This window comes from Quercus suber, unplaced genomic scaffold (genome assembly GCF_002906115.3).
Source record: "Quercus suber isolate HL8 unplaced genomic scaffold, Cork oak 2.0 scaffold_1293, whole genome shotgun sequence".
NCBI lineage: Eukaryota > Viridiplantae > Streptophyta > Magnoliopsida > Fagales > Fagaceae > Quercus > Quercus suber.
The window spans coordinates 8,176-23,826 of NW_027070682.1; the positions used below are offsets into that span (position 1 = coordinate 8,176).

Below are 15,651 nucleotides of genomic sequence, written 5' to 3' on the forward strand. Positions count from 1 at the left end.
ATAATATGAATGAGTGTCATAGCCAAAAGGGGGTGAGATATTACCTTAAATCTCGATCCGACACAGTTAGACTTCTCTCCTGCCTTCCCAAGTCAAATAATGGGATGAATACGACTATTTGATCGTCTCGGGCGCGTGGCATGACGATCTTCACTATCCGACCCAGCCAGGAGAGCCAGGTGTGACTTCCAATACTTAAGATCTCTAACAGTAGGTTTAGGATCTTCACTCTTCATAATATATTGTATCTAGGTAATTAATTTTGGTTTAAGAAGCATTGACACAGATATTGATACAAACATGTAATTATATACTATATTCTAAAAAATTTAGACCACCACAAAGTGTGCATATCCCGATTAATTAAAATAAATTTTATTCTCTCAAATTTTTTTTTTTTTTAAAGTTTGAGGAATGTTTTTATTTAGTTATTTCATATTTTATAATTATTTAAAGTTTTCAAAATTAATAGTGTCAAAATTTATAAAGTATATTTAAAGTAAATGATATATTTAAAAAAATATTTATTTTTCTCCTAACATATCAAAACATTGAGAACATGTAGGAGTATTCATGTCATCACACATAGGAGCCTTAGACATATTAATATATTGGGTCCTTCTTACAAGTTAGCCCTTCAAAGCCTTTTGTTTTAGAGAAATGCTTTCAGTCCACAACATTTTCACAATACTTTCACAACACCATATGGCATGTATTTTTGGAGGAAAAACCTTTTCAGTATTGTCATAGTCTTTATAATTTTGTCTTTGATTTTCATTGCTAAGCCTCGTGAGGTCATTGGGTGTTACAATGTCAAAATATGAGGCAAAAATGGTGTCATTTTCACCATAAAAGAAAAGAATTCCAAAGAACTCATCTCTAAATTAAACTTATTAAATAAAAAAATTTTGAATTCTAACACAATCTTATAAAGAACAAATACGCGCATTGAAAACTCATAATATTTGTTTTTGATAAGCAAAACTCAATAGTATTAATATAAGCCAATTACATGTGTATATATATATATATATTTAATGTCTTAAATTAAACCCCCACTTGTTTGTGAGTTGCTACTACTTTACGAGCAGTTGCTCGTAAAGTAGTAGCAACTCACAAACAAGTGGGGGTTTAATTTAAGACATTAATATATATATATATATATATATCTGTGTGTGTATATATATGTAATTGGCTTATATCAATACTATTGACTTTTGCTTATCAAAAACAAATATTATGAGTTTTCAATGCACGTATTTGTTCTTTATAAGATTGTGTTAGAATTCAAAAAAAAAATTATTTAATAAGTTTAATTTAGAGATGAGTTCTTTGGAATTCTTTTTTTATGGTGAAAATGACACCATTTTTGCCTCATATTTTGACATTGTAACACCCAATGAACTCACGAGTCTTAGCAAAGAAAATCGAAGAGTCTTGCTTATCAAAAACAAATATTATGAGTTTTCAATGCACATATTTGTTCTTTATAAGATTGTGTTAGAATTCAAAAAAAAAATTATTTAATTAGTTTAATTTAGAGATGAGTTCTTTGGAATTCTTTTTTTATGGTGAAAATGACACCATTTTTGCCTCATATTTTGACATTGTAACACCCAATGATCTCACGAGGCTTAGCAAAGAAAATCAAAGGCTTCGAAGGACTAACTTGTAAATGTTGTAAATAGAGAGCATTTCTCTAAAAGAAAAGGCTTTGAAGGACTAACTTGTAAGAAGGACCCAGTATATTAATATGTCTAAGGCTCCCATGCGTGACGGCATGAATACTCCTACATGTTCTCAATGTTTTGATATGTCAGGAGAAAAATAAATATTTTTTTTAAATATATCATTTATTTTAAATATACTTTATAATTTTTAACACTATTAATTTTGAAAACTTTAAATAATTATAAAATATGAAATAACTAAATAAAAACATTCCTAAAACTTAAGAAAAAAAATTGAGGTAATAAAATTTATTTTAATTAATCGGGATATCCACACTTTGTGTGGTGGTCTAAATTTTTTAGAAATATAGTATATAATTACATGTTTGTATCAATATATGTGTCAATGCTTCTTAAACCAAAATTAATTACTTAGATACAATATAGGGTGGAACTAAAGAAGCTAAGGGATAAGATTAATGCATGAGTCATGTATTTATGCCATAACAGGGAAAATTCCCTTTTAAAAAAAGAAAAAAAAAAGAAAAAAGAAGAAGAAGAAGAAGAAGAAAGGGATCATTTTGATTTTGTACAATTTTCATTGTTTTACTCCACATCTCTCTCTTGGTGGGAGCATACAAATTTGACATTGTAAAACTTTAAGGGTTATGCAAATTACATTAGATTTTCAACAAAACTATGGTAAAGGCTTTGCATTTGTTAAATGGGCAAGAGATCAAATCAATTATATCAGCCAAGGTTAACTTGATAAGATGGACGCCTAATACCCCTAGACAAGTCAAAATGGCTCTAGGGCTAAGACAAAAAAACAAGACAAGTGATAAACAATCCTAACCAATATGAATATAGGCCTATGGCCCCCAAAATAATATAAAAGTATGCACAGAACCTAGACAGAATAAAGATAGACCTAAGTCTTAGAGAGAACATGGATCTAAGACCTCTAAACAAAATAAGGATGGGCCTAAGACCCAAACAAATGACATGACGTAGTTAAAGCCCAAGACAAACAAGGATGGGCGTAATGCCCAAATAGAGAACAAGGTGGGCATAAAGGCTCCTAGACAAACAAGAATAGGCATAAGGCAAAACAAGATGGGCCTAAGTCCAATCAGAGAACAATGATAGACATAATTCCCCTGTACACAATCAAAGATAGGCCTAATGCCCCATGACAAAACAAGATAGGTATAACACCCCAAGACAAATAAGGATGGGCCTAAGGCCCAAACAAAGAATTAGATGAGACTAAAACCCCTTGATGAAGGACAAAAAATAGACTTAATACTCCTAGACAAGGTAAATATAGATTTAAGTCCCAAACAAAACTATAAAACAAGAAGGGTATTTGAGGGTATTTGTGTGTATTAGTTCAAAATTTAGCTCTTGTGATATGTACATATGAATTATTTCTAAACTAGCTTTATCTTTTGTTGTTTCTTTTTGTTTCAACTCCAACAATCTGCCCCCGCTCTTAAGGCTTGCTTGTATGGTAGATTATCTATCTATTTCTTCTTCTTTTTAATAAAATTGCAGATTATGAAAAAAAAATGAAAAAAAAAAAAAACTAATTGTATAGAGTAGTTCCAACAATCTGCTATAAGTGTTTGATCACACACACAGACACACATATTGACTAAGTAATCTTAGGGATATAAAAAATTTGACAACTTTTTTCATATTTGTTACATGATTTCTAGTATTAGGGTAACATTATTTTCAATTAATTCCACCATTGACACGAATATTTTTATTTTTTAACAATAGAAAGGGATGATTTGAATTTTATTCGTCTTTGTTGAAAATATTAAAAGATATCAATTGAATTATAAGGCTTTTGGCCATCAACATCAATATTATTATGCATGAATCAGGACTACTTATATATATATATATATATATGCTTTTCAAAAAAATTATATATGTCAATAATTGGCATGACAAATTATGTAGGCAATTATGAAAAAATATATAAATAAATTATGTTTTCAATCTTGTTGTTTTGGCCTAACACTTACATGTTAAAATCAAGGTTTTAAAAATCGGATTGGTTAAAGAACTCGAAAAGAGAGTGGTTACTGGTTTTCTGGTCTGACCAAGGTCGGACTGAGGATATCATATATAATTAATTAATAATTTTTAAATTATAAAAGGAAAAAAAAAATATACTAGTAATATTTAGTTTAAAGATATATTTTAAAATATTTTAAAAATACTTTAATTCACAACATATAAGAACAAAGTTATTTGAAGTTCTTTATTATTTTATTTATATATTTGTAGGGACCGAGTTCGAACACTATCACCATTGGATGAGTGGATTCAAACCCAGTTAACCAATACAATAAATCTATAGAGTGTAGGTTGAAGAACTAGGCTTTAGTGAGGATTATAACGACTTAGCATGGTTACAAGTGGACTAGGGTGTGAAAATCTGTCCTCGGCCTTCCTCTCCAGGGACGGTCGCTCTTGCTTCTTCCACTCTTTGCTATGAAGGATCTTCCCCCCCTTCCTTTTGGAGGTCTTCTACATTATATATTCTCCTTACCCCTGATCTTGGCCTTCCACTTGTCGATCGTACAGGTCACTACTTGAGTGTCTGTCCCATCAGCAGCCTTTCCTTAACATTCCAGGGGTTGCAGCAACTAAGGCAGCACTGTTCAGGGGTCTTTTTCTCATTAATGCGTCCAGAACGTTAGTGGTAGCCATTTAATGCGGAGGTGACAGTTCCTCCCCGAATTGCTCCCTCACCATGCTTCAGCGGCTGTCACGCTGTACCGGTTCTTTCTCTTGAGATGCTCTAGGAGACTCCCCTTGATGGTGTGTTGCTTCCACCTTTTATGGCCTCGGCTGCCCGAGGACAGAATCGTCCTCAGCAATACTTCTTTGGCAACTGGGCTTCTTACCTTCATCCTTGGATCTTTAATACCTCCTCGGCGTGGGCCTTCGGGAATTCCCCCTCGGCATGGGCCTTAGGGCCTGGTATGAAGTGGGCTGGGCCTGTTTGACTAATTGGCCCCACAATAGCCCCTCAAAATCATGTTATCCACATCCTCGGGCGGAGAGGAGGATTTTGACGTCCTCCGGCCTATCCCGTGTCTAGTCGAGTCTTATCACCTGCCAGTGCCAGGGTCTTTTCATCTGCCCAAGGCATGTTATTTGGCTCTTCGATGCGCGTAACGTGTCCTTCATTAAATTCAGGCGGCTCCGTGCTCCCCACGTCCAACGAGGCGATGGTGATCCAACAGTAGGGATTCGCTTCGCATTTACGAGCGAGAAAACCCGCACGGTTCCTCGATTTGGGGTATAAATACCAACTCGAACTACTTCCCCTTTTTTTTTGTAATCAAAAGCTCTTGCGCATGTATCCTAAGTCCAGCCAAGTCTCCAACTACACTTCCAGCACAAAAAGCTTGTCCGAGGAGCCTCTCCTCATTTCTGTAAGTCACTCTATCCCTCTCTGAGCTTTCTTCCTCCCTACTCCTTATTCTCTTTCACGTGTTCTTTCTTAGGTCTCTTAGGCGTCACTTGGGATGGGTAGATTTAAGAAGTTAGTCTACACTGAGGAGGCGATGGAGAAATTCATCACCGATTATAGGATACCAGCGAACGTGGGCTTAAGGTATTGTAAGGAAGGAGAGTGGCTCCTTCGGAGGAAGGAAAGCGAGGTGGTGATTCCCATCATTGCCTTCCTAGAAAGTGGCATGAGGATTCCCATGGGGCCGGTGATGAGGGGCTATCTTACGAACTTCCGGTTAGCCCCCACCCAATGCGCCACCAACGTCTTTAGGATTCTGGGCTGTGTGGACGCCTTGAACGAGAAGATGGGGCTAAGGTTGACCCATCACGACGTAAACTGGTGTTACAACCTTCAGCACCTAACAGGCAAGTCGTGCTACATGAATACAAGGGAGAATAGGGTTCGGCTTATCCAGTGCCTCTCTGAGTCCAGCAAGGGGCTGAACGAGGATTTCCTCATCGTGTCTGAAAAGTGGCACGATGGCCTTCATTGCCCAACGACGGAGGGGACACCAGGTAGGACAGTGGGAGTAGGAGGGGGGGTTCAATTTTCTATTGTTGATGCAATTTGTACCGTTTGGTTACTAACATGAACGTGTTTTCCTTTTGCAGATCCGCACGCTCATGAGCATCACTTCAACCTGGTCAACAGGGAGGATTTATGGAAAGTGCTAAGGGCGAAGATTTTCGTGAACGAAGCCGACAATCAAGTTAGAGTCGCTCACAAGATCCTGGGGTACACTCCGATCCAAAAATCGTTTGCGGCTCTGAAGTACGTGATCCGAGCAAAAGATCCTCGGCTGCAGAAAATTATTGTAGCCGAGCACGGGTTCCTATTCCACGAGGAGCCCCCTACTCTGGAAGGTGTTACATCAGCAGGCCCCTCCCCCTCCCACAGGTCCGCCGAGGACAGAGAAGAGAATCTAGAGAGGAAAGAGTAAGTTGCGGATTTTGGCCTTGTCGAGGATGATTTTGACCAAGTCCATCAGTCCGGGGATCCTCCTAGAGACTTAAGCGATCCTCGTTTGACCGAAGCGGACTTCTTAGCGTCAGAAACCTCTCATCGTCCTGAGATGGGTTACAAGAGGAAGTCCCACACTAATCTACTGAACCTAATCGAAGGCCAACCGGGGAAGTTCAAGCCAAAGCTTCCCCCTCCTCCTCCCAAGACTTAGCCTGCCCAAACTAGGTCGGCCTCTGCCCAGTCTAGGCTTCCTCTTCCTCCGCCTTAGACGAGTCTGCCGTCTAGGCTCGAGCCCGCTGATCTCAAGCAAAAGAAGGATAAAGGCAAAAGGCCTATGAGGGATAAGTCAATGTCCTCGCAGGATGGGGACGACACTCGGCGGCCCTCAAAGCAGATAAAGATAGGCCCTCAAGGCCAAGATAGGCAAGTCACTGCCCAGCCCAAGGCTTAGGCTTGGCTTCCCGCCCCAAAGCTCTATGGGGAGCCTCTAGGGGATGACTCCTTCCTCAGGGATTTTAGAGAGGGCAAAGGTGCGCATGTGGCCGACGCGCTGGAGAGATGCCTATTGCTCCCTATGAATATGGCTGAGCTGAAAACTTTGAAAAGTAAGCAGGTCTTCCTCAGCCTTAAGCGGTACTTAGGAATGGTAAGATCCTTAATGCTTATGATTTTTCTGACTTCAATTTTTCTTCCTTTTTCTGAGTTTGGCTTATTATGCATTCGTTTTGTTTGACAGGCCGTCTAGGCCACCTTTAGGTTGGAGGCAGCGGCCAACGACCAGGAAGGGCCCTCAATGTGGAGTGCGAGAAGCGTTTAGAGGCCACTTAGACCCTCAAGACGTCCGAGGTTGACCTCGCCAAGGCCAGGGAGGAGCTAAAGGCGATGACCCGGGCTCGAGACAGTGCAGAGTCAGGCCTTGCTGGTGCCTAGAAGCAGGCCCGATATCAGACGAGGTGTCTGGCTGATGCAGATGAGCAACTGGCAATCGCCAAGGAGTTGGTTGCAGACCTGACAAAGAAGGCGGCCGCTGCTGAGGAGGCCAAAAATTTGGCTAAAATGGGCCAAGGATGAAACTGTGAGGGCTAAGGCTGAGTCGGACTTCGGTAGGGAGGAGGCTCTGGCTTCGAAGGAGGAAGTCGAGGAGGCTGCTTACCCTGCGGGGGTAGCCGAGATGGAAGCTGCCTACAAAGCCTAAGTCCCTGGGGTATTTAGGCACTACTGTTCCCAGGTTTGGGGTGAGGCCCTCAAACAAGTCGGGGTCAAGGCCTCGTCCGACCTGTGGAAGGCGAAAAGCATGTACTACCCCCTGCTATCCGCGAGGCTGATCCTAATAGCTTCGAGGCTGAGGAGGTTGTTAAGGAAGTTGGGGCTACTCCAGGTGAAGGAGTTTCGATTGCTGGACTTGTCGGCGAGCCTGTCAAAGGGGGTGATCCTCCCGGGGTAGTTGGATTAAGGGAAGGCCCCGACAAGAAGGCGCCCTAAGAGGTTGCAAATCCCTTCTCCGATGCCCAAGTCTCCTCCGTCGAGGAGGCAGCTATCCTTGCCGTGCCTCTGCAGGCTATCCCTCTAAGTCAGAGCTCAGAGGACCTTGAGGCTGCCACGAACCAGCCATCCACTAGAGGGGGAGATTAAGTAGAAGGAATAGGCTCCTTGGCGCCTTTGTCTCACCATGTTTTGCACATTGCAAGGACACGTCTGCCTTGTTTTTGCTTCTGTTTTGCTGTTTGTTTTGTCTTTTTCTTTTCTTTTTTTTTTACATTGTAATGTGACTCCGGCCATGTAACTTCTATGGACTTAATGTAATGCGAGTTTTATTTCTCTTTTTATTTGTTCTGGCTATTTATTCATTTGCACGTTATCCACTTTTTTTTTTTACTTGTATAATCTTAACTCCAATTGTATCTCGTCCAATCAAAGCGGTAATTGTAATAACGTGAGGGCGTGTATGCTTAGGCAGACCCGTTATGTCCCAAGGACTAGGTAGGGTTCTGGTTCTTCCTAGCACAGGTCCCCTTTGAGGTGGTTAGTTTCCCCGTAAGTTTGAGTCTGAGGACCATGCAAGGCCTTGGTTCTGTCTAACACTTAGAATCTTTTTGAAGTAGTTAGTTTCCCCATAGGCTTGAGTCCGAGGACTATGCAAGGCATTGGTTCTGTCTAACACTTAGAATCTTTTTGAAGTAGTTAGTTTTCTCATAGGCTTGAGTCCGAGGACCACGTAAGACCTTAGTTCTGTTTAATACTTAGAATATTTTTGAAGTAGTTAGTTTTCCCATAGGCTTGAGTTCGATGATCACGCAAGGCCTTGGTTCTGTCTAACACTTAGAATCTTTTTGAAGTAGTTAGTTTTCCCATAGGCTTGAGTCTGACGACCATGCAAGGCCTTGGTTCTCTCTAACACATAGAATCTTTTTGAAGTAGTTAGTTTCCCCATAGGCTTGAGTTCGAGGACCATGCAAGGTCTTGGTTCTATATAACACTTAGAATATCCATCAAAATGCAAGATACATAACCATGATAGACTTAGAATCCGAATCAAAAGAAACTTTTTCATTAATGATAATACCTTTTCAGATTATTTACATTCCATGGGCGAGGTACAGGTTTCTCAACTAAATCTTCTAAGCAGTATGCACCTATCCCCGCTACTGAGGTAATTTGGTAGGGGCCCTCCCAATTAGGTCCCAGCTTCCCCCAAGAGGGGCTCTTGGCGGCGCCTACCACTTTTCTCAACACTAGGTCACCTGGTGCTAACGGTCTTAACTTCACATTGGAATCGTACCCATGCTTGAGCTTCTGATGTTAATAGGCCAGCTAGATCATCGCTTTCTCCCTTCGTTCCTCAATCAGGTCTAGGCTTTGCCCTAACAACTTGTCATTGCCGCCCTGGGTAAAGGAGCTCGTCCTTATCGTAGGTAAGTTGGCCTCCAAAGGGATAACCACTTCGGCCCCATAAGTCATGGTGAAGGGCGTCTCTCCCGTTGACCTCCGCGGCGTGGTCCGGTAGGTCCACAGAACATGGGGTAGCTCTTCCACCCATCTCCCCTTGGCATCGTCTAATCTCTTCTTAAGCCCATTGACTATGACCTTGTTGACAGCCTCGGCTTGTCAATTTCTCTGAGGGTAGGCTGGAGTTTAGTACCGATTTGTGATTTCTAGTTCGCAATAGTACCTCCTGAAGGCCTTACTGTTAAATTGGAGCTCGGGGACCCCGAACCGTGTAATGATGTTTCTTCAGATGAACTTCTTAGCATCCACATCCCTAATGTTTGCCAAGAGCTCAACTTCGACCCATTTAGTGAAATAATTTGTGGCGACCAGCAAATATCTTTTATTTCCTGGCGCTTTGGGGAAAGGTCCCATAATATCCAAGCCCCATTGGGCAAATGGCCATGGGCTGGACAGCGGGTTGAGGACCCCTCCTGGCTAATGGATGTTTGGGGCAAACCTCTGATACTGATCACACCTCTTAACATACTCCAGAGCCTCCTTCTGCATCCCCGGCCACCAATATCCCTAGGTGATGGCTTGGTGTGATGGAGATCTACCCCCTATGTGGCTCCCACATATCCCTTTGTGTAGGTTCTCAAGCAGTAATTTCGAGGCCTCAGGATGGATGCACAACAAGTATGGCCCGAAATAGGAGCGTCTGTATAGTTTGTGATCCTCAGACAGCCAGAACCAAGGAGCGTTTCTTCGTACTTTCTCGGCTTCTGACTTATCTTCGGGCAGGACATTGTCTTTGAGGAATCTCACTATAGGATCCATCCAGCTGGGGCCCACCCTAACCTGGAGGATGTGAACCATGCCCTTTGTTCCCTCATTTACTCTCTCCAGATGCTCGACGAGTATAATCCGTGGCAGGTCTCCAGCCAAGGACGTGGCGAGTGTGGCTAGCGAGTCTGCATGGGTGTTCCCGCTCCTAGGGACATGCGATAAGCTGAAAAGGGTGAAGGCTGACTGCAAGCGTTTGACCCAGCTCAAGTATTCTTGCATCCTCACGTCTCTTGCCTCTAACTCTCTGTTGACCTAGCCCACCACTAACCGAGAGTCCGAGAACACTTCTATTTCCTTCCCTCCCATTTTATGCACCATGACCAGCCCTTGAAGCAACGCTTCATACTCAGCTTCATTGTTCGTGGCCGAGAACCCGAGCCTCAGGGATTTTTCTATGACAGACTTTTCGGGGGACAATAGGACTAGCCCCACTCTAGATCCTTTCTGGTTCGCAGCGCCATCAACATACATCTTCCAGCATAGGGGCCTTGGAACAGAGATTGCCCCAACCGATTTTCCATCCATGTCCCCCTTCTCGACTACCTCTCCCACTATTGGTTCGGTAAATTCAGCCATCAAGTCAGCCAGGACCTGCCCCTTTACAGAGGTCCGAGGCATGTACTTAATGTTAAAGGCCCCCCATTTGGCGATCCTTCCCGTGTAATTGGCAGTCCGAAGTACCGACTTCAAGGGTAGTTGGGTTAGAATAACCACTGTGTGAGCCTGAAAATAATGAGGCAGCTTTCGCGTAGCGTGGATCATGGCAAGTATGGCTTTCTCCAAGGGTAAGTACTTGACTTCAACTTCATGCAGTGACTTGCTAATGTAATAGACCGATTTTTGGATGCCATTGTCGTCTTGTATCAGCACCAAGCTCACAGCGTGGAGCGCCACAGCAATGTATACGAATAGGACCTCGCCGGCCTCTGGATTGGACATGATAAGTGGCAGGGCTAGGTACTCCTTGAGTTGCTGGAAAGCCCTGACACACTCTTCAGACTACTCGAATCCTTTCCACTTGTTAATCAGGAGATAAAAGGGCCTGCACCTGTCAGTTGACCTGGAAATGAATCGATTCAGAGCCGCAATCATTCCCATGAGCTTCTGGATCTCCTTGGGGTTTTGCGGAGGCTTTAAATTATGGAAAGCCTTGATTTGGTCGGGATCAACCTCGATCCCCTGATGGGTAATGAGGTAGCCTAAGAACTTGCCAGATCCCACGCCGAACGAGCACTTAGAAGCATTTAGGCGTAGCCTGTGCCTTCTCAGGATGTCGAATATATAGCCGAGGTTAGCCAAATGCCCGGACACCAGTTCGCTCTTCATCACCATATCGTCAACATAGATCTCAATGTTTTTACCTAACAACGGCTCGAACATTCTTGTCATCATCCTCTGATAAGTAGATCCAGTGTTTTTAAGGCCAAATGGCATAACGTTGTAGTGATAGTTCCCGATGGGTGTCACGAAGGCTGTCTTCTCTTGATCCTCCAAGGCTAGTGGGATCTGATGATAGCCCTAAAAGGCATCTAAGAAGCTCATCCGAGGATGGCCTGCGGCCGCATCTACCAGCTGGTCTATCCGTGGCATTGGGAAGGGGTCCTTCGGGCATGCTTTATTTAGGTCCGTGAAGTCTACACAAACCCTCCATTTCTCACTTTTTTTTTTACCACCACAGTGTTGGCCAACCATTCGGGGTAAAAAACTTCTTTGATAGCCCCTGCCCGCTTAAGCTTATTGACCTCTTCCCTGATTGCATCAGCATGCTCTTTTGACGGGCGCCGGGGTGGTTGCTTCTTGGAAATCACGGACGAGTTGACGTTAAGGTGGTGACAGATGAAGGAAGGATCAATCCCTGGGGTCTCACAGGGGTCTCATGCGAACACGTCAATGTTCCTCTTGAGGAACTCAAGCAACTCCTCCTTCTCCTATGGAGGTAGCTGGGCTCCGACCTAAAAGAACTTCTCCAGGTAGTGGTCGACGGCCACTTTTTCTAGGTTTTCACATTTTGCTTCCTCAGCGGCCGCATCAGTTGGCACCACCGAGGTCCTTGATTGCTATAAGCTCTCGGCCATGGCAGCCGAGGACTCTGCACTGTGCCGATGCGAGATGGCTGCTACCATATATTGCCTTGCCGCGGACTGGCAACCCCGGATCTCGAGGACTCGGTCCCCTGATGAGAATTTTATCTTCTGATGCAGCGAGGAGGCAATAGCCCCCAGGTGTGGAGCCAAGGCCTGCCCACGATGGCCGTGTACAAGGAGTAGGTGTCCACCACGATAAAGTTCACTTCCACTACCTCTAGGCCAGTTCGGATGGGCAACCTAATCATGCCCTTTGAAGTGACAAACTTTCCATCGAAGCTCATTAAAGGAGAGCTGTAAGGTGTCAAATCCTCGAGCTTCAGTCTAAGTCCCTTATATAGGTCAGGGTACATAATCTCGACTCCACTGCCATCGTACACCATCACTCTTTTCTCATCGTACTCGTCGATTCTGAGGGTGATCACCAAAGCATCGTCGTGGGGCTGGGTGGTCCCGTCCTTGTCTTCCTCAGAAAAGCTTAGGGTCGAGTGAAAGCCTTTCTTGGCCCTCTTCGGCCCTGACTGGGACTCCTTGGCGAGTATCTGGGTCACAGACAGCACTCGCGAGGGGCGCGTGCCTGTTCTTCCTAGCGCAGCCAGGATTACATTAATTGTGCCAGCGGGTTGCCCCATGGTGGTGTCCCTCTATGGCCCCTGGTAGGCCTGGCCTTGATGACTATTGGAATAGTGTAAGAGGTGCTTCAGCTTTTCCTCCCGGACTAGTTGGTCCAGGTAGTTCCAAAGGTTCCTGTAGTCCTCCGTGGCGTGTCCGTGGTCCTGGTGGTATTAGCAGTAACGGTTCTGATTGCGCTTCTCAGATCCCCCGCCATCTTACTCAGCCTCTTGAAGTATGGTTCATTCATGATCCTTTCCAACACCTTATATACTGGTTCTCGGAACACGGTGCTGACAGTTTGGGCATTGGTCGCCCCAAATTGTCCCACGAAATCCCTTATCGGGCGGGCATTATTTTACCAATCTGACCTGAAATCCCTCCTCTCCTGAGGGATAACCTTCTCCTTACCCTTGTCCTGCAGCAGATCTTCCTCTACCCACTTGTGTTTGTCGATCCGATCCATCAACTGCCGCATGTTAGCGGCGGGCTTACCAGTTAAGGATTTCCTCAGGCCATGCCCCATTGGTAGTCCGTTCTTGAATGTATTGATGGCGACATCGTCGAACTTGCCGTCTAGCTCATTGTAAATCTCCCAATACTTGTCCGAGTAAGCCTTTAAAGTCTCCCCGTCACTCATGGACAGGGATAGTAATGCGCTCATGGGCTGAGGAGGTCTGCTATTTGTAACAAAGCGGGAACCAAAGGCCTGGATCAGCTGTCTGTACGAATATATGGAGTTCGTCTTCAAGCTATTGAACCACCTCACTGCCACAGGTCCCAAGCTGGATGGGAAGACTTTGCACATCAGCGCCTCGTTCCTAGAGTGCACAACCATCTTCTAGTTGAACTAGCTCACATGCTCTACGAGGTCTATTCTGTCGTTGTAGACGGTGAAGGTTGGCTGCTGGAACTGCTGAGGGAGCATCGCCTCCTCTATATGACGTGTAAAGGGTGACTTTGAGAGCCGGTCCAGTGCCCTGCTCATGGCATCACTCCCTAAGCCCCTAGAAGTGGGGCTATCACGTTTACGCCTCTGGTAGCTCTCATCCTCGTGGGAGAAAGTTTCGCTCAGGGGTGTTCTCGACCTTTGCTTGTAGTCGTCATCACTTTCGTCGTCAGAGGGTAAGTCAGGGCTGGGTTCGGATCGCCTTTGCCGTGCATGGCACAGCTTTCTCTTCAAATAATCTATCTCTCGCTGCATGGCCACCTTATCATCCTGTCTCTGGGATGCGTGACTCTTAACCTCTTGTGATCGCGTGGCCTGGCCATTATCATGTCTCTAGGGTACGTGGCCGTCCCTACGGGTGTGGCTTCCGCTAGTTTGTGAGGTATGCACGTTTGCCTCTCGAAATCATCCGTTCTCCTCGTTTTGGCCGTGCCCAAGGTCACCATAGTTATTCTGGTGCTGGAATTTAGCCGGTTCATGCCGATGGGAGCTCCCTTGGTGAGGGCCTGATCCTACCATGCCTGGCTGTGGTCCTTACTAATGCATGCGTTCTTCCCACAGAAGGCACCAATTGTAAGGACCGGGTTCGAACACTATCACCATTGGATGAGTGGATTCAAACCCAGTTAGCCCAATACAATAAATTTGTAAAGCGTGGGTTGAAGAACTAGGCTTTAGTAAAGATTATAACGACTTAGCATGGTTACAAGTGGACTAGGGTGTGAAAATCTGTCCTCGGCCTTCCTCTCCAGGGATGGTAGCTCTTGCTTCTTCCACTATTTGCTATGAAGGATCTTCCCCCCCTTCCCTTTGGAGGTCCTCTACATTATATATCCTCCCTACCCCTGATCTTGGTCCTCCACTTGTTGACTGTACAGGTCACTACTTAGTGCCTGTCTCATCAGCAGCCTTTCCTTAACATTCTGGGAGCTGTAGCAATCAAGGCAGCACTGTTCAGGGGTCTTTTCCTCGTTAATACGGCTAGAACGTTAGTGGTGGCCATTTAATGTGGAGGTGATAGTTCTTCCCCGAATTGCTCCCTCACCATGCTTCTGCGGCTGTCACGCTGTACCGGTTCTTTCTCTTGAGATGCTCTGGGAGACTCCCCTTGATGGTGTGTTGCTTCCACCTTTTATAGCCTCGGCTGCCCGAGGACAGAATCGTCCTCGGCAATACTTCTTTGGCAACTGGGCTTCTTACCTTCATCCTCGGATCTTCAATACCTCCTCGGCGTGGGCCTTCGGGAATTCCCCCTCGCCGTGGGCCTTAGGGCCTGGTATGAAGTGGGCCGGGCCTGTCTAACTAATTGGCCCCACAATATTAGCTATTGTTTGGTTAAATGCAATTATATACGTAATATTATATATTAACAAAATTAAGCATCTATTATATTTATGTCAAAAATTTTGTCTTATATCACTATATGGCAATGTAAAATATGGTTATAGGAATACAGAGAGGCGAGCCCCAAAAAAAAAAAAATTTAAAGAGATAGACAGACCAAAAAATAAAAGAAAAAAAATGTTAACTTTTTTTTTGAGAAGTACAAGCATTAATCAAATTTACCTGTTTGGCTAGCATAGAACAATTGAGGCATGCCACCAAAAAGCATTCATATAACTCTGACAATGCAATAAACCTTTTTTAATGAGAAAATTCAGAACAACCAGAACAAAATTGTAAATACAAAACCCATTTAATGCCAAACTTAATGAAATTAGGTATGTCAAGTCAAGGAGAAAATACACTGTGTTTCGGAGTACGTTTCTCTCCCCTCACAACTAGTGGAACCCATAGTTAATGGGTTCCACCAGCTTGTGAGAGAAAGGAATCACACATCCAAAACAATGTATACTTCCTTCAAGTTAAGACTTACTTGGAAGGATATACATGTGCAAGTTGGTGTGTTTAACAGGTTTTTAACATTTTAAAAAACAAATTTTAACATTTCAAACAGTTAATTCAACCAAACACTTCATGACACTTATTTTGGAAAAGGATAACCCATTTCTAAGCAACATTTGTTGCCAAATTGGTTTGTCTCATGATCTCCTCCCT

The 15,651-nt window shown here is 43.9% G+C and overlaps 1 protein-coding gene across 1 annotated transcript; it reads right to left on the reverse strand.

The window, feature by feature from the left end:
* Positions 1-13,002: 13,002 nt before the first annotated feature.
* LOC112033693 (uncharacterized) lies at positions 13,003-13,482 on the reverse strand. The gene has a single exon (XM_024066474.1). The coding sequence runs from the start codon at positions 13,480-13,482 to the stop codon at positions 13,003-13,005; it is 480 nt and encodes a 159-aa protein (XP_023922242.1).
* Positions 13,483-15,651: the final 2,169 nt, after the last annotated feature.

Coding starts and splice junctions, on each gene's coding strand:
- LOC112033693 (XM_024066474.1), bottom strand. CDS start 13,482: ATGGTTGTGCACTCTAGGAACGAGGCGCTGATGTGCAAAGTCTTCCCA.